Genomic DNA, 19921 nt, shown 5'->3' with positions numbered 1-19921 from the left:
AGGTTGTGGAGACCTTTAAATGTTACGAGTGGTATTTAGTATTGTATTCTGTAGCTAACAGGGAGCCAGTGAAGTTGAGAGACAATAGGTGTAATACGTTCAGTGGATTTAGAACAGCAGGTTATTATCATGGCAGCAGAATTTTGAAGAAGTTGTAAGCGATGGATAAGTTCTTGTGGGATGTCAGATAGAATAGCATTACAGTAATCTATAGGTGAGGTGACTCGGGCATTAACCAATACTTCAGTACTGTGTTACGTAAGAACAGAACGAAGTCTAGAAATGTTTCAGAGATGGAAGAAGGCAGTCCGAGAAATGTTACTTATATGGGAGGAATTATTTAATAATAATACCTAATCAGGGGTGGGGATTGATCTGTTCTTAACTCAATTCTCCTTTTTGTAAAAACTTGATTGCTTTGTATGGATTGTAATAAAATTAATAAAAAAAAAAAATAATAATATTAATACCTAATTATAACAATGTTCAACACACAAAAACCACCGAGCAACAGTACCATTTAATGCCCGGACACACATTTCGCAGGGAATAGATGATACCACAGTCTGTATTCTGTCCTTCAGGTCATTGATATCATAAACTTTCCTGCTATATATTGCTCCTTCATCATACCCCATAACCAGAAATCACAGGGTATCAAACAGGGGAGTGTGGAGGCCATGGCAATGGAACACCACAACCTATCCATAGACCTGGAAAGGTGTGGCTGAAATAAAAATAATAAATTAGTATTAACATCATTTTGACTCAAAATTTTGACTCACCTTGTGTGTATATATATGTGGAATGAAGGTGGAACGATTGAGAGAGAGGCGAAGAGAAGAAAAGCCCTGTGAAGTGTGTACTTTGATGCTTTGTACTGTGCTGTCCTCTGGGGAGCAAGGAAAAAGTGCTTCCCCGCTGTGAATAAAAGTGTGTTGTGTGCTGCACTTGTGTCTCTGCCTGTCTGTGATGGGTTGGGACAGTAATATGTGCCCTGGGTTTCCACTATATATATATATATATATATATATATATATATATATATATATATATATATATATATATATATATATATATATACAGTCGACCCTTGATATACGATCGGCCTGACATGCAAACAACTTGAAATACAAACCAAAATTTTTGTTTTGATTTACGACCAACTTCTTGCGTTACGACCTGAATGCGGTCACGTGTATCTGCTTGTGCGATTGTAAACAAACAGCTGAGAGCGTTCATAAGCGTCAGTCGGGGCCCAGATACATGTGTTTGTGGACGTAATTTCGGTCAGTGCAGTGATTTATCTATCTATATATATGATAGCTTTTTGAAATCAAAAAAGTAAAAATGAGCATGAAAACAGGAAACTTGACGGAGATATCATAAAATCAGCCTGGGTTACTGCTCACAATTCGAGACATACAACTTAAATTTCTGACATGGCAGAAATTCTTCCGATTGTATGACAGCCCAGTGGTAAGATGCAATTGGGCATCGCAATCTCTCTTATGCTGCAGATGAAACAATGGCTGATGAGGCTGAAATTCAGTTGACGACTGCAAATCAGGCAGAGAGATGGCATCGTGTATGCTTGGATTTACAATCTTACAGGTCCTTTCACAGAATGTACTGCCATAAGGGGTGTTACTGATAAAATATTTTTAACAAAATACCAAACTGAAATTCTATTGAGTGAAATTAACAATAAATAGATGTAATAAAAATAAAGTAAAGATGAATTATTGACAGACACTAGGAGGAGTTTGGAAAAGACAGACCACCTAGTGGAGGAAAAGCCCATCGTCAGCTGAAATGCCACTTGCATAGAACACTGAGTCAGTCTTTCTTTCTTTCTTTAAGATGAACCTGAGTCTAGTGAAGGCTTTCCTGAAGGGACTGTGGCACTGGCTATCCTGAAACCTGTGGATACTGAAGTCATGTATGCACTCCGTGTACAGCATAGACTGACTTCTTTGGATGGTGCTGTGGGGGAAAGAGCTCTGTAAAATATGTGTGCTGGCACGTCCCCGGAACTGAGCACAACAAAAGAACTGGTGATCTGCAATGGCAGGTACTGCATGGCATCATTGCTGTTAATTCCTATGTCTCACTGATTAATCCTTCAGTTACGGGCAAATGTCCTTCCTGTGTAGAGAAAGAGAGAGAGCAAGAGAATGTCTTCCGTGGTTTTCATTTCTGTCTTAGATCTCTTGTGAATGTTGTTAATTCTGTTTTTAGTGTTCTTAACTTGCCTTTTAATGATTGTTTATTTATTTATAGTGTTATCGGGGAAAAAAAGAATAATCAGGAGGAATGTCAGTTTGGTAATTTCCTCAATGGACCTCAAATAATTTGTTGATTGCTGATTAATAAAGTTCATTTCAAAACTCAAACTTTTTCTTTCTTTCTTGTTTGTAATCCTTTTTTCAGCTCCTCTTCCAACCCCTGTTAATATGCCACTGCATCCCCCCACCACACTGTGTTTTTGGTTTGCCTGCTTCCGGCATGTTTCTCTTCCCCTTCTCCTGAGATGACTCCTGCTCAACTGCAAGCACATTAAAATGATCACAACCCGTAATCTGTGGAGTAAAGCACCGTACAAGCAGGAGAATTCCCACAGGGCCATGAGCTGCATTCTGAGAAGCTGTATCGAAGCACTAAAATGAATACAGTTTTTTTTCCTCCTTGCTTGACAGCGAGGCAGTGATAAAAAGCTTGGTGATGTGAATGCTCCCTTCCCCAGCCCTCCTCACCTATTGGCATCAATCACATCCACTTTTCCAGACACACTTCCATTTGTATGCCTGTTGTTGAGCAGAGTTTGAATTGTAAGAATACTGTTCCAATCAAACAAGTGAGAAAATCATATACGAATCACCCATCTCCAGATAACTGATACAAACTATCTATAAACCTATCGATGTATCAGTCCAATTACTGATTTCTCTTGTGAAGTATTTCTTCTGATCATTTCCAGATCAGGAATGATCTTGGTGTGAGTATCAGATAGTGTTAAGCTGCTGCACACTTGTGTCACATATTTACTTATTATGTACACACTTTTACATGCACTTTGTGTGATTAGGATTGATTAGGCCTGGAATGCCAAAGGATGCTTGATTAAGTTCCCAGGAGCTCGAGGACTCCTATCCTACCTTCAAGAAGGGTCCATTTATAGGGTTGTTACTGTCACATATATAGAATGCAGTGAAATTATGACCTGCAAGTGCTAATCAAAGTGCAACGCATCACCACCTTCGGGTGCCATAAGTGAGCAGAACCACTCTGCCTCAAAGCTTCCCCCTTAATTTATGACAATTGTTTAACATGATTTTTTTTTCTCTAAATTGAGAACAGTTGGCAGAATCATGCAATGTTCATTGTGGAGTCCTAAATGGGAAAGGCTCTGTGTGCATTCTGATGTGCTTGATGGGCTCATTCAATCAAGCTATGAACCACATCACATATTTCTGTAAGCAATTATACCTTTTATATGACAGATAGTAAACCAAGAGCCCACTTAACTGAAGTAAGTAAACTAAATGATGAAATATATAATTTGTGGAAGTGCATAATATATTTGCAGAGCTATTATGTGTTACTGGAAGAGTTAATAATAGATTAAGTTCATTTAAATCCTAGTTAACAGCACTCAATATTGCAGTGTGATCACAAAATATTGCCAGCAAGCCTTTCTAACAAGCATCGTTCCCTCGTATACGTTTCCATAAAAGCTCCATAAAATTCATGTCGGAACCATTTAAAGTAGCCACTTACCACATGGCCCCTTTCGGATCACCTTGATCCTTCGCTGATTGTTGCACTGAGCCTTCTCCAGCTCGCACTCATTGCTGTAGGTAGAATAATCAGATCCGCAGACTGGTGCCACAACAGAAGGGCAAACTATTTTCTTGCAGTGACAGGTTCCTTTAGAGGGGTCAGTGGCATCCTTCTCGCAGACGGCTCCAAAGCCACACAGCATTCCTCGACACACTGCAAAAATACAATGAAAGAAACAAGGTAAGAAAATTCTGGTCAGCGTCTGAATGCTGAACATCTTAAGGTTTGCCGTATCTCTGTTATCTGTGCCCAAATTAACAAGAGATGAATAAAGAGAGCATTATATAACAAAGAGATCTGGGAAGAAAATCAGAATGGAAATACGTTCAAAAAAAAGAAATAATTATTATGGAAATAAGTAACAATCATATACAATTGGGAAAAATGTAAGAGTCTATTTCTTAAATCTTGTAATCTATATATAAAGCTGAATGTGTATTTATCTGGTATTTAAACCCAGGCCATTGACCCCATTTATACTTCTACATTGGAAGACTTAGGCTATGTTTAGCTGTAAAATATTTTTCCAAGACATTTTTGAAATTTGGCACAGGTATGTAAATTTGCTCCCATTGATGGGTTTGGTTTGAGGCCATAGTTATTTGGTGACCACAGCTACACTTAATTCCACCCTGGGCAGCGCTGGGTGCCCCTGTTCTTCAACAATTTTTTAAACATATATATAATTCCAAAATTAATCTTTGAATAAGTAAATAAAATATTGGTCATTCTGCGTTATTTTCATTTAACTATACAGGGTGGTCCAGATCTAATTATGCAATTATGAAAAGGTGAACACATTGCACCCGCTGTTCGACTGACAACCGTCTCCCCGACATTATGGAATGCAGGGCAGGTTCTGCCATCTATCGGCAACAAAAATAATGTTTTCTGAATTCTCTATGTAATAAACTTAGTAAGTTATACTGTAATGAACATTGCATAATCAGATCTGGACCAACCTATATATTCATTGTATATTTTTTTACATTCACAGTGTTTTTAACACGTTTCCAACTGCGTCTCTTATCGCAAGAGTTAATAGTCTCAATCCACGGTACTAATTCTCTTCATATTTTCAAACACTTCAGTCATGTCAACTCTTTAATCTCCATTTGCCTAAACCATCTTTTTGCTCACAACTCATACCTGTCATTCCCAGTCTGCCTAGCTGCTCACCTCTGGACTTTCTGTAGTATTGCTGTGTCTTTTTTGTAGACCGTAGACCAAACTTGTAGTCAGTTTTCCAGGTGAGTAGGCACCACGTACACAACAGCCGCGGCCTAGCTGGTAATTGAACATGGCTGTTTGGAGTGACGAGACAGCACAGTTAAACACGACTCCAGCCTCTTCAAAATGTATGAAACTGCTATTTTTTAAATCAATTCATCCTAATAAGAGTGCCTACTCCAAAGTTACTGGCATGCAAAAATTTCACTCCTCACAAATAACATGTACATATGACCACAGGCACAGACTGCTGCATTTGCCTTCTGTCAGCCTGACCCGTATTTTACGGTTGCCTTACATTAGTTCATGGAAGCCTTCCTCACTGTGCCTTTGCCATACAGTACGTTTTATTTTTCTAGCTGCCATTACAGTTAGATATGTGGATCCTAATATTTTTTGGCCTTTGCATGACTTTTTGCTTTCACGCCTACATTGCAGTTACCATTTGAATGCCAACTCCTACACATTAATTGAGAGCACACATAAACAACTAACTCCTACTCGGCCATGTAGAGAAGGCATGCCCACCAGTCTGTGCCTGCCAAAGCCTCCCTTCACACAACACCCATTGATGTAACTCATAATTTTAAAGGCCTAAAGTGTGGTGAAGGATAATCAAGAAAAGAACAAAGTGGTAGATACAGTATGTGTGTTGTTTCTAAAGCAAGGGAAGACTTAAATGTCTCTTGGCTTAACCTCTGGCAGTGTTTCGGGTGCAAGTGTGCCACCTCAGTTTCATCTTTGTCATAATTTTGTCCACAGTCATTGCAGATAAAGGGAACGCTGCCAGAGTGGCATAAAAACAGATAAAGCGGCCCTCAGTTCAAATCACTGAACTGTTATGGAGTGATTCATAACTTGCTGAATTTGCTTAAGCCAACAATCAGTCACCAGAGTGTAACTTAGTAGCACTGCACACAATGCAGGATTTGGCCCTGAATGGGGTGCCAGTGCCTCACGTGGTGCATTCAAAACACATCCACTCACACCAGCCCACAACAGAGTCACCATTTACTCAAACATGACTTGCTTGTGCCCAAGCTAATTGACATGTTATACCATTGGGAACAATTTACAAATATACACTCCCTAGTAATAGAATGAGAAAATAAAGAAAGATACATATTACAAAACAGAACGAGCAAAATTGGTAAATTCATGGTGTACATTGACTGAAATGAAAATAGACCTGCACAAAAATGAAAAGGGGCACATTTTTCAAGTGACTTCTGAAACACAACTGTGTCTGTCAGCTGGCCTCTGAAAACCTAACTTGGGGCACAACAATTTCTTAACGACTTCTTTAGTTGACTTTTAGTTGACTCGTTTCCTACCCGATCACTCATAATGATTAAAAATGATATGGAGTTATTCCAGATGGTCTGGAATCAGATAAAGGAACACTCCACCCAAAAGTGATTTTTTTTAATATGTTACTTATGCCATGTACTGTAGTTTGTAAAGGTGGCAGAGAAAAAAAATGAACGTGATGTTTCCATATATTTGTCTATGACTTTCTGTGCAATGGAGACATCATGTACAGTAAGCACAGTATTAACCAGTGAATAAGCGGTTACTGCGCTCGACTTGTGACCAATGAATGAGGGGGAGGCGGGTCTTCAATTCAAATGCTTGGTTGTGACTGAGCACGTTCTGTTTTAGATCATGAGAATGATTTCCTAAAGTAGTTTACTTAGAAATATTTTAGTTAACATACTGTACATGTTTTTTGGACATTGTAAGCCTATGACTGGATGACTTGACATATGAATCATGCAAAAGGATTAACATGAGATTTTTTTAATGGACGTTTTTGAAACAGTGCAACAGTGGCACAGTGGTAGTGCTGTCTTTCAGTAAGAAGACTGGGGTTCGCATCCTGGGTTCTCCCTGCATGGAATTTGTATGTTCTCCCTGTGTGGGCTTTCTCCAGATGTTTCGGCTTCCATGCAGGTTGGTTGAGTTGGGAATGCTAAATTGGCCCTGGTGGGTGTGTGTGTGTGTGTATGTATGTGTGTGTTCACCCTGTGATGGACTGGTGCCTAGACCAGGGTTTGTTTCTACTTTGTGCCCTATGATGGGTGAGAGAGAGGGTCCAGCCAATGCCACACCCCTGATCTGGATTAAGTGGGTTAGAATATGACATGATAACATGAGATTTTGTTTCTTGGTTATCACTACTAACTACATGGGGTAAGTAAAATATAAAAATATAATTTTTGGGTGGAGTATGTATTTAATATTCATTCTTCCACATGTTTTGTGAATCACCCATTTGGTTTGCTTTCTCTTGGCAGAGTACACGTAATTGGTGTTCATCATTCCAAAACAAAGGAAGCAGTACCCACTCTACGAGTCTTACGGATGATGTTGATTGTTTAATATTCTGGGCTTAATAAGCACAAAGAACAGCAACTGTGTGTGTCATCATGAAGCATTTGGTTTGTCCCAGTGCATATATACTGATGTGCTAGCCAGTGAATGTGCCAGTGTTAATGAATGTCTTTTTTGGAAAATGACAGCAATTAATATCCCATTTTTAATGGGCTATGCAGGCTCAGAAGATGAATGATAGATATCATGCAACATGGGTCTTTTTGCAGTTAGATGATGAAATCTAAGAGGAATAAAAATGTGCTTTCTTGCTACGCACTCAGTTAATATGAATTACAATATATGGAATAATCAGATATGTAGTGCTGTCATTTATTATTTTATAAACCCCTAATGCACATGGGTGTTATTATCAATCATTATATTGCTTGTAATAAAAATAACAAACTTCCAATAGCAGATTTTGTATGTATGTATTGGGCCATGATAATGTTAATTCTGTCTCAATGTTGTACTCTACCTGGCAGCAACTATCAAAAGGCAGAATTTAAACATCCTTTATAAGGCACATAAATACACATTTAACAGTTCATACTCTTTCTTAATAACTAAACCAACTGTCTAAGACTGCAGAAGGAAGCGGACTTGAATACGGAGTAGAACTCGAGTGAGGCGAGATGGCAGCAGTAATGATGCTCTGCTGTTGTGCTACTTGATTCTGTTATCATGCTTCTATTTTGTGAACCCAGTTTGTCCATTATAGGATTGTGAGAAGTTAAAGTCTATTGCTGAGTGTAATGAAAATCTAGTAAACGCCTCCAACTATCCTGTTTTTTTACATGGTCGTCATTTTGGTTAACTAGAGCTTATTCTGTGAGTAATCTGCGCAAGTCAAAAGGCATCCCCAAACAGGCTATCAGCCCATCATTGTGCACACTTACTCATAAAACTGTTAAGGACGCTAAAAGTATACCCATGAATTATTATGAGCCAACTGGAAAACCAAGAGATGAAATGGAAACTAGAAAAACATGGTCAGAAAGTAGCAGAAGGGCAAAACCAGGAAGACAATTGGAATTATGCATATGAAACCAAAGTACAAATATAAACAGGGATATCTAGAAGAGATTTGAAGTCTGGGCTGAAACAAACACTAGGGCCTACCTAGTAAAGAAGCTAACTTGGTAAAGCTTTTTAAGTTGTTTGGAATATTCACCAAGGGATAGCGAAATTGCGATGTGGTGTCATATATTTACAGGAAGTACTGGTGACCCTGGCTCCCACGACAATGAGGATGGGAATGTGATACTACTCTGACAAAGTGGTATCAAGTAAGTAAGGTTCATTAAACACAGGGTAAGATGTTACTATCCTATGTGCAAGTACTTACAAGTGACAATCTTGATGTAAATGATAGGAAAGAGTGGGAATCCTCCTTCCTTGATGTTTCATTGATTATCCCAGAATTGTCCCCTTATTTGTCTATTTAATCCTCAGCAACACTATTTTGGAGCCCAGTTGAGGTCATGCCTCTTAAACCAAAGTCACTGGCCACTCTTTTCTGTCATATGTGAGGTAGATTGGATAGTTTGCTTTAAGGTTTAGCCCCAGATTCCCAGACCTTTGAGCAGCCTGGTCTATAGACGTTGACACAAAGCCTCTGTATCCCACTTCTACAGGGGCAACCTTTAGCTGTGATGTCGTGCTTCTGAGGCAAGCTCTGCAAAGTGCAACTTGTTGGGCCTGAGCGTCTTATTCACTGATTCTTCCCAGGGTACAGTGAGCTCAAAGATGTAAACTATATGTTCTGAAGCAGACCAGAGCATTGGTCAGGCCTCAAAGAGCTAACAGCAATCTCTGATGGGAAGGCAAGCTGTTTGGCAATGTCTACCTTCACCTCCCAATTGAGTGTATCTGCCCTATGTCTAGGAGTGAGAAGACATTTCTGCCTGTTTTTTCCCCATCACAGATGAAAGCTACTGTTTTCCAATAATTAGTTATTCTTGGGGGTATAGAATTGATTGTAACTCGTTTGATCTCCAGGGCTGCAGCAAGGAACTTCAGAACTTGGTTGTGCAACCAAGTACTGAATAATTCCCTTGAGTAAGGCTGATCTTACACCCTGCTAGGATGTGTTTTGAGGGATGCTGGCATGGAACATAGGGCACACCTTAGATCTTCACCAAGCCGCTGATGAAGATTGAAGGTTATCATTGTATGTAGCTCTGATGATAAGCTTAGCTGACTTCCAGCTGATCTTCCTTTGCCTCAGAACAAACAAGATGATGATAGCAAATGTCAGCATGTATAAAACTAAAGTGAAAACTAGAGTTAGAAATGAAAACCTCACATGCAAAACCCTGAAAACAGATAAAAAACACATGTATAAAAGAGGCTAAACACTACAAAAACCAAGTCAGATATTATCCATCAAAACCCCATTTTAAGCATTACAGAGTTGTATGCATTCCACTACTGTTGCTGAGTTCACTTAAAATGAAAGATAGAGATGATTTTGATAATATTGGGAACAAGGCAAGAACCAACCATAGTAGGGTTTTCCAGTCTGTCACTTTTATAGTCTAACTGAAGCCAGACTTATATGTACGTCTGGAGATAGCCATGAGCAAATTTTGCTTAAAACTGGGTGGGAATTATAAAACAGCTCAATGAGTAACACATTTCTTAACCACTGACCCTAACCCTAACCCTCATGAAAGTGGCATTCAAAGTTGGAGCAGTGATTTTGAACTGCAGAGATCAGAGGTGCTCGTTAAACTGGTCTGACAGAGAGCAAGCTTCTGTTTGCAATGAACTATCTACAGTCTAACTGTTTCCTACAAAACTCCTATTAGACATATAAATGTGTGTCCTATGTGAATTGAACACATAAACATGACCTGTTGCAAGGGAGAAACCTTTCTGTAGCATCAGATTATACATTCAACAGCATCAATAGATGAATGGTAAATGTGAACAACATGTTGTCGAAGGTGTTGTGTGTGCTCTCTTTTGTTCAGCATTACGGTGATAGTGTAGGAGTCGATGTAAGCTTAAAAGAAATAGCAGCTTTACTTGTGAAAATATGAACAGCAAAAATTTCTATTTGAAGTAAATAGTGTGTCACACTCAAACATCAAAAGTACTGCCATTAAGAGAGCAGATAATGGAGTGCCGCAGGACTTGCAGATTTCAGTACTCAAAATACCTGAATCATCAAATCTGCTTAATGACATCAGTAAAGCATGGATGAGGCTGCACAACACTAACCTTCTAACTGCACGCCTAAATGAATCAATAAAGAAAATTAACAAAACTGCCTAATAGTAAATGCAAACATGACAAAATAGTCACAGCACTTTAACATGTGGTCATCCATAGACTACAATACCTATCTAAACTCGACTTAATTGCTGTTTTGCCATTAAGTGAAGCAATAGTCAAAATGACAGAAAATATTGTAGCAGACAGAAATACTTTCCAAATGAGGGTCCAAGAAGCTGCAGTGGTCTGTGTGTGTCTGTTTTCTCTGTTGCGGTGCTCATTACAACATACGGAAAAATTAGTAAGCTTTAGTTACCTTGTGCTAATAAGCTCCTGAATTGATAACAGCAATTTTAGCATTTCCTCTCAGCCTCAGATATTTTGCTCAGTATCTTTTGCTCTCTCACTAAAATCCTGGCGACGGTTTATACTTCTCAAACTGGTGGAATTGGGGGCAGATATTTCAAGGAGGATTTTGTTGCTCTTTTCAATGTGTTGTCCCCAGACATGTATTCTCATTTGAGAATCACATTTCTTCCCATGAGACTAATCACATGTAACATTAGGCAGATACCTACTCTTACTGTTGCAGGGCCAATTTGGAGTCACCAGTGACCCTAACACACATATTGTTTGGATGTTTGGTGGGAACTGGAGAACTCGGAGATGCTTCAGAGATTCTGGGGCTGCAGCCACTAGAAGACTATGACACTCTTCAATGATATCAGATGAAATTTTAAATAACCCTTCCCCTGGAATTTAGGAAAACATTTGGAGTACAGGGATACTAAAGCAAAACTAACACATAATTTAAAGTTAAAACCATTAAAAATACTAGAAATCTTGTGGACCCAGAGATGTACCCCCAGCAGAGGACATCAAAGAATCTGGACTGTAATCTCCACCCCCAACCCCCCGATAATCAAGTCAAATTTCATCTTCATAGAGTACCAACAAGAACTGTTATCAGCAAATGATAGAAAAACAGAATGAGGAACTGTTAAAATGAGGATATATCCACTTAGGTGCTAAGAATCGCTCCGGGCATAAGAAGAGTATGATGGTGATGTTCAGGTCCTCAGGCGCGGACTCCTAGAGTGCTAATTAGTCCAGTCGCCTCAGGTCAGCTGCTCTGCCCTTGTAGACAGGTGGCACAAAGAACAGCAAGGAGACAAAGACCTTCAGAGCATGGCTGTTGTCTGCAATCGGCCATGGTGTTATGCAAATTAAACGCTTTGCCCTCCTCTAAGATATCGGATCAGTCCAAGGTAAGAGAGGAGTTTGTGCAAATGTCTTAATTTCTGTCATCTTTAATGTAGCTTCGGGGCAAAAACGTGAAGCTGCATTAATTAACAGCCTCCCTCTCCCTTCTCTGCTAACACCATAATCGGAAGGTTAATTCTTGACTAAAGATCACTGTTTTATTTAGTCGGGCTCATGAATGCTGAAGGGAGTTGTGAAAAGGCAGCTAGCATTTTGTAGAAAAGCTTCAGTTGTAGTGCCATATTATAGTACTGGAGTACCCTGTTATCCACTAAATGTGGGGATTAAGGAAACACTTTGGAGATTTTGTCTCACGTACAAGTGCTTTTGGAGCTTTAGAATGTTTAAATTTACAGGACTCTTGACCGATGAATGAAGGTTAGAGTCAGATCTTCAATATAAAAGCATGAGCCTGTGTGAACGGACTTCCTGTTTGTACGCTGCTTTCATTTACAGAGGTATTTAATTAACAATATTTAAAAAACAAATTCATGCTTTTTTGTAGAAGTTTTGAGCATAAGGCTGGATTATGTGACACACATTAAAGGAGATTTTTTTCACACATATTTTTTATGCTGTCCAGCGTTGGTCACCATAAGACTGCCATTCTATGAAAAACATTATTGCTATTCTCCATGAGAACATAAGATTGAACTGTTTTTTTAGCCATTATTAGAGACCACAGTAGTAGGTAACTAAAAAAAGAAATTGCGTTCTTGCGTGGAGTATCTTTTAAGAGAAAAACACAATAAGCATATTTATATAACATGCATTAATTGAATCAACCATTTGTCTATGATCTCTAATTGAAAGTCTAATTCAATATCCAATATTGCATTGTTCTTTTAGCTTTTGCACACTTAGAGTGACTAACAGGATTTGGCATGTTGTATGACCTAATGGCTAAGGCATTAACTCTTTAGTCCTGGTTCAGCCCCACCTTTGATACCATGTATGACCCTGAACAAATCACTTCAGCTGTTCTAACAATACACTTACACCTGGCACCATACCTGTGCAGTCGTAAAGCACCTTTGAATGCTGTTTTCTACAGATAGGCAGTCCACTTTGACTTGTGCTCTGGTTTATTGTGCTCCAACAGTCCAAACATAACAGCAATATGCAAAATGTGGTTGGAGCATCATCATGTTCCAACTGGCATCATACATGCCATGTCAAAAATCTTGTTTATATGCTGTTTAAACATTTTAGGACATGGACATTAAAATTAATATTCGTTATGTTTTGAAACAATCTCTGCTGCCTTGCAGTAAGGAGACCAGAGTTTCACTTCCTGGGTCCTCTCTGCATGGAGTTTGCATGTTCTAACCGTGTCTAAACACAAAACATAAGCAATTCATGTTTTAACATGTGAAACCGGAGACCTAAGGTGGGTTCTGGAGGTGGTCTGGGATTTATGGGATTTTACAGATTAAACAATTAATTAAACTAATGTAAATGTTGCCCTTGCTGTATCCAAATTCTATTATACCTTTTTGATTTGTTTTGAACTGTATATTGAAAGAGTGCTTTATGAGTTATTGAGGAGCTATATAAATTAATGGTTGATAATCTGATTAGTTAGATGCAGGCTTCCATTGTGCAAGTGCACAGAGTATATCAGAGCAGAGGGCTCACTTGGTGAAAAAGCCTTTCGTGTGTAATTCTTTAATAGCGCCACACTCATATTTCGATGCCTGACAAGCTACAGGGAATCATTTTGTACAGTTTAACAACATCTGAATTTGGGTAGATACTAATTGCCTATCACTGTTGAGATGGTCCCCCTTATGCATTTATCGCAGTAGACCTGCCAATATGTTCTGATGAATTTGTACAGTATATCATTTATGAATTAAAAGATGCTGGAATAGAGTCAAGGCAGGAGGCCGCATGAGTTTTAAGGTACCGGTACCAGCCAAATTGAGCAATTTATAAAGTTGAAATATAATTTTTAAAAACAAGCTTACTTATTGCCACATTGTGTATAGCCTGTCTATATAAATACAACTATAAGCTGCTTGTGTGTGTATTTGTTTCTCTCTTTTTCAACCACACAAAAATGGCCGACCCAATTTTCATGAAATTTTACAATAGCATAGCTGTTGAGCTATAGAGCGTATAGAGATGGGCTATAATGGGGGGACAACCCAAACCAGTGGCAAAGTGGGGGCTACAATTCCCATCAGACTGCCAGAATGTGCCTGGGTTGATGGGAGGACACCATTATCAGTACACACCAAGTCCCAAAGAACAATCTGATCAGACAACTATCAAGCATGGCATATTAATACTGACATGGTAACATGGTATGGTTTCCATGCTGAACGATATCCCAGTTTTAATGCTCCAGGCACATTGTCTCTTTATACTATAAAACATTATTGTTTTAGTGAGGATACTGTAACTACAGTACTGTGCTATTTTCTGATTCCAGGTAGAGCAAATCACAATGGTGTCACCAGGAGGTGGAATTGGGAGTTGTTTCCTCTAACACTGTCCTCATACTGGGAGATATTTTGTTGATGGCTTGACTGGACTCACTGAAATGTACTCTGGGATATGTTGCCTCTTTGGTGTTCTACTTATAGGTAAGTTGGCAAGTCCTCTTCCAATTAAAAGTATTCCTAAGTTCTGTCTGACATATTACTGTTTGACTGCTGTTCCTCATTATAGATGAACTTGCTGGTCGGGTTAGGAAGTATAGTAAGTGGGATTCAAGTCAATTTAGTTCCAACCAATTCAAATTCTATTCTATATCAGCATTCAATGCAAGTGTGTAGTTTGCTTTTTATAGTCAGCCATCTCCATTACATTACATAACTATCTATCTATCTATTTATCTAGCAGACCAATTAGATAACAGACAGGAGAGGCACAGAGTGAGAAGTAATTTAGATGTGAAGCAGAGAAAGGAAGTTCTAGGTGACACTCAGCTCTGTGACCACAGAAACAAAAAGAGCTACTTTGGGAGAAACTAGCGGGTATAAGCAGAGCCAGTGAAAGGCAATAGTGACCGCTGGGTAGTGAGCAGTAGGTAAGGGTAGTTGGCATCCCATGAGGCGAGCTGCTGCTTTTTGGCAACCCATATGCTTTTAATTCCCGTGTAAGCCGTTGACTCCCCAGTACGTAATTGACGTCAATAAGACAGACGGTGGATGTATTCAGAAGTGCTGCCAAGCGGCAGAGCGTGACATCTTTTTCTATGCCTGCCGCACATGAGTTGCTGGCTGGAGCAAAGAGAGAAATTGCAGATGGAAAATTAATCAGCACTGTACCCTTATCGCTGCCCTGTGAATTGTAATGCAAATGCCATTCACCTTTGGTGTTGCAACTTGTGATGCTTGTTATGACAGCTCCTTGGGTTGCTATAGTAACAGCATTTTGGCCAACAGAAGCTAAACAGTTGCCTGCATTTGACAAATGCTCCGTTTCATTTTGGTTTGTTTTTGCACTTGGTTTGGGATGAAATATGTTTTTACGTCCAGTATCTTGAGAAGTTCTCTCAGCAGCACAGAAGCCCATCTGCTTCCATAAATTAAAGAATCCGCTCATTGGACAAGCTGGCTTGTGCCATGAAAGTGTGGGTTAGGTGTTTTCAGAGCTCTGTAGATTTTCTCATAGCTCACAGCTCAGGTCAGGCAGCAAATGCAACGCGACCTTGCCGTCTTTGCACTGTCACACGTTGAACTTGTGACATTCGTGGATATACTATCTCAGGAATTTAGATGGTTTCACTTATTTCATTCACAATTACAACCTGTTAACTTCCGTAGTCACTAGTGTTCATGCAAGACAGGTCCACGGGAGCAACATCAATGGGGTGGGAGATCCTGGATGTTAAGAAAAATGTCCTTGTACGCCAATGTCTGAAGAATTCATTTTTTCTATTGAAGTTATGTTTGTATAGTGCTTCTCACTGATTATACAGTAGGGTTAGAGTAAATTATTAAACAATGCAACATTGATATACATAAACACCCTTGTTAAACAAACAATCTGTGAAACAGTAGTAATCTCAATCATGATAGTATAAAGCAATAGCAAGGCCAGAAGTCTGAACAGAATGGATCATGTCGTCCTTCCATATGCAGCAAACTCCTTGTACTGCTTGGAAGAAAAGGATTATGACTTTGGATTCTTTGTGGTACCAGGATGCTCACTCAATTTGGATCACCTCACTTAATTTGGTTTTATTGGCAGTTCATCCAGCAATATAAGTCAGCAGATGGGCAAGCTCTTTTTTCACTGAAAGGAGATGGGCACCACAAGGTGGGTGTTATGGGTAATTTCGATCATTGCTAATTGTGCCGGTATTGTGATGAAGCCGTGAAGGAATTTATTTAGGTTCAATATTTGTTTTTTTGAAATAGCAGGTTAAAGTGCTCCACTTGGCCATAATCACATCTTCAGTTCAGTTATGTTAGGCTTAAAAAAAGACTGATGGGAAGGGAGAAAGAACATTATGAGTAACCATAGTTGTACCTGTTGCCTAACCAGTCATATCAGAATTTTTCTAATTAAATTCAATGAATGTCCAGTTCTGAAAGGTGCAATGAACGTGTACTGTTTATGCTTCATTTGAATGGATGAAAACTCTTGTTTAATTCATTTTTCTTCTACTTTAAGTCCCAACCATTAAATTCTCTCAGCTCCGACTTGGTAGCCCAGCTGCGACCTTACATAGCCTCATTCCAGCTATAAGGTCTTCAAAAACAACTCCTTTTTTAGATTAATCTGAATTCTTGGTATGACACATTCTGGCACATAGAATTTAATGAATTTAATGAATTCTGCAAATTCCCAAAGTATTTTCTGTGCTCCATGGTAACATGGCGGTGCTTTATTTAATGCTGCTCACTAACAGCTTCAGTAGACTGGGTCTGAATTGTTGTGCACCCGTTGGCTCTGTGGAGTGTTTACTGTATGCCCTTCACATGTATGCATGACTATTTTGTCCTGATACCCAGCATCCCAAAATATGCCTATAAGGATAACTGGTGCATTAGTATGCCATGCAGTGGGCTTGTGTCTCATCAAAGGCTTACGTCCGATAAATCCAGACACTAAAACTGGACTAAGTAGACTTATTAAATGGATGGATGGAGTTTCTCCTTGACTCACTGTAGAATCTCAGTACCTCCTAGACATTTGACCTAGTCAACATGGGGTCAACATCAAAACATATTTCAAAAGAATTACTGAGAATTAAGAATTACCATCCTCTCTCATTTCTGCCATTCCTGTCCAAGAATTTAAAATGTATAGTCCACAAACAACTCCTCTCTCTCTGACAACAGTCTACTAGATCTTTCTCAGTCTGGATTCCATAAGAGTCATTCTACCAAGAGTACATTCAGTCACAAATGCTCTTAGATCTGCTTAAGCAGCTTCTCTCTCCTCTGTGCATATCCTTCAGCTCTTGATACCAATCATTGCCTCGACTAACTTAACAGTATATGGTTCTGTTTCAGCCTGGTTCAAGTCACTACCTTTCTGAAAGATCCTTTCATGTCTCCTGTATCTAACTCCGTATCTTCTGCACAGAAACCATTTGCAGCTGTGCCTCAAGGATCACTGTTGGATCCATTTCTCCTTTCTCTCTACAGTCAGTCCTTAGGCAATGCTTTCTCTCTTTATGGCATCTTCTACCACCTCTATGCTGATGATGCACAAATACTCCTCTCATTTTCCTCTTACAACCCAAAGGTTTATGGAAAAGCTTACTATTTTCCAAAGTAGTTTCTTCAGAAACATATTTATTTGCCATGCAAAACTGTGTTCTAAAGTTAAGTGCTTTCTATAAATTAAAAAAATATCTTGCCTGCACTGGGGTTTACATTGTAGGACACAGAGGAAAAACTTACCAAATACATCCATTAATCAAGTCAAGACAGTTGTTGTGTACTGTTCTGCATCTTGGAATTCCACACACATTGTAAAATAGTTTATACATTACATTTCTAAACAGAAAAACACCAATATTACTAAATTCAGCCATTAAAAAAAGACCAGCAGTGCATGATAGCTCAGCACTTAGCCTTCCTTCATAATAACGTTTCACCCCCCATGAGGGCATGGCTTTCTCTCAAAAGACCAAAGCGCAGTAAAATTTTTGTGCTACATGTCTGGCTTTGTTTGATTTACTTCTGTATTTATGTGAGAACTCATACAAGCAAATAAAGATAATGAAGAAAAAGAGTACCAGCAATATGTGATAAAACATGTATTTCCAGATCTCGTTTTCACAAACATGAGTCTGAAACATGGAAGGTGCAGATCAATATTCCACAGCTGTCTTGGCTTGAAGAATTGACATATTTGATATGTTTTGAAGCCTCCATTGCAAAGTGCCCAGTGCAGGCAAAGCCTTCTTCATTTGTTCAATACATGACCTAGATTCAGCAATTTACACATACAAGGCAGGGACAGAATAAAGGTATAAAAAACGCTATAGGGTCTCATAGGTGGTCTTTTCCCATTTAAAAATTAAAGACCAGAGCCTCCATGCTGCTCTCAGGCCTTCCCCATGAAATATCTGGGTGGGGGTTAAGACCTAACGGATACATGTACAATATAAACAGCCCACTGCCAACATGTTGTATGTCATGTGGACGGAGCTGCATATTAGCAAAATCAGGTTTGCAGCAGGCTTGTCGCTTACTTATTTCTGCCATATTGGCTAGCAACCACTAGGTGGAAGTACACCAAAAGCAGTTATTCTAAGCTGGCAACTACTTGCAAACAGTTAATAGTCACTCTCAGGTGGCCAACCAAGTATGGTGAAGTGTCAGGTATGAAATCAAAATGAAGAGGAGGCGGTGGAATTCATGCCTGTGTGTCTTATAAAAAATTTGGCCTACTGGCAAAGAGAGACGGTCTGGGGAACCATAAAGTCAATGTTTCAAATGAAATCAAGAAAGCATTACTGACTGGAAAAAACGTATTGCAGTGCTGTCAAAGAATTATAAAAAGCAAGTCAAATAAATACATACATAGATAAACAGAAGATACAAGTAGTTATTTACCCTGAGCAAGACAACTTAAAACTGCCACTGTGGATGTTATTCTATTGCTGTAAAATCATACTTAAAATAGCATTGTGATGGTGTTTAATGTGAAAAGTTATAACACCAATCTATCTTCTGATATGGCACAGAGTAGGAAAGTGTGCTGACTGGGACGCCAGTTCATAGGAGAGCACATTCATGTATAGTCAGACCCGCACAATTTTAACTTAGACATGGGTACACATGTCTTCCCTGTAATTGTGCTTGTCATATTTGCATGTTCTCCCCATGTGTGAATTGGTTTTCTTCAGGTTGCCTCATCCCAAAGACATTTTGTTCAAGTCAGCTGGTGAGTCTATACTGGCCCAGTATGGATGAGTGTGCTCAGTGACAGACTGGAACTCTAACTTCAGTTCATTCCTGTCTTGGTCCAGTGTAGCCAGGACAGAATCTTGATCTTTGTGACACTATAATGGACAAACGTGAACACAGAAGGTGGAGGGATTGATCAGGGATCGACCGACAATAGTATGCTGGTCTGTGCCTCTCCGTAGTTTCTTGTGTGTGTGTTAGGGTTTGTAGATTCTCTCTCCTTGCACATAACTGTCTTGCCTCAAAGGTGTAATGACTCAACACAAATAGCAGGTGGTTTCATACCTTTCATGTGAAGGCATATTTGGAATATGGTGAGAAGTGGAGAGGTGGGATTGTGTGTCAGCTGTTATCAAACCTCAGCAATTTCTTTGATAAATTGCAGTATAAAAATATGGGTGTTAGGGATCATGGTGGCTTGGTTTATGTAATGCTTGTGTTCTTCTCCCAGACACAGATTATTCCCTTTGCAGCACAGCCAACTGCACCTTACTGAACAAAATGATGAGATTCGCTTTCATAAACCCTCCTTGCAGACTGCCCTAAAATAATCCCATTTATTACTCTTTTCAAGACAGAAAAGACTGATGCCTCATTCTAAGAGG

At 39.2% G+C, this 19921-nt stretch overlaps 1 protein-coding gene across 11 annotated transcripts in view; it reads right to left on the bottom strand.

Annotated features, from left to right (window-relative positions):
• Positions 1-19921, bottom strand: part of agrn (agrin) — a 501409-nt gene that overhangs the window by 162870 nt on the left and 318618 nt on the right. For all 11 annotated transcript variants that reach the window (XM_039755568.1, XM_039755567.1, XM_039755573.1 and 8 more), the window contains one exon: positions 3781-3996. In XM_039755568.1, the coding sequence (XP_039611502.1) occupies positions 3781-3996 (216 nt within the window). The remainder of the gene's footprint in view (positions 1-3780; positions 3997-19921) is intronic.

Source organism: Polypterus senegalus, chromosome 6 (assembly GCF_016835505.1).
Source record: "Polypterus senegalus isolate Bchr_013 chromosome 6, ASM1683550v1, whole genome shotgun sequence".
Classification (NCBI taxonomy): Eukaryota; Metazoa; Chordata; class Cladistia; order Polypteriformes; family Polypteridae; genus Polypterus; species Polypterus senegalus.
Note: the sequence above shows the minus strand (reverse complement) of the source record. Positions and strands in the feature narration are given on the sequence as shown.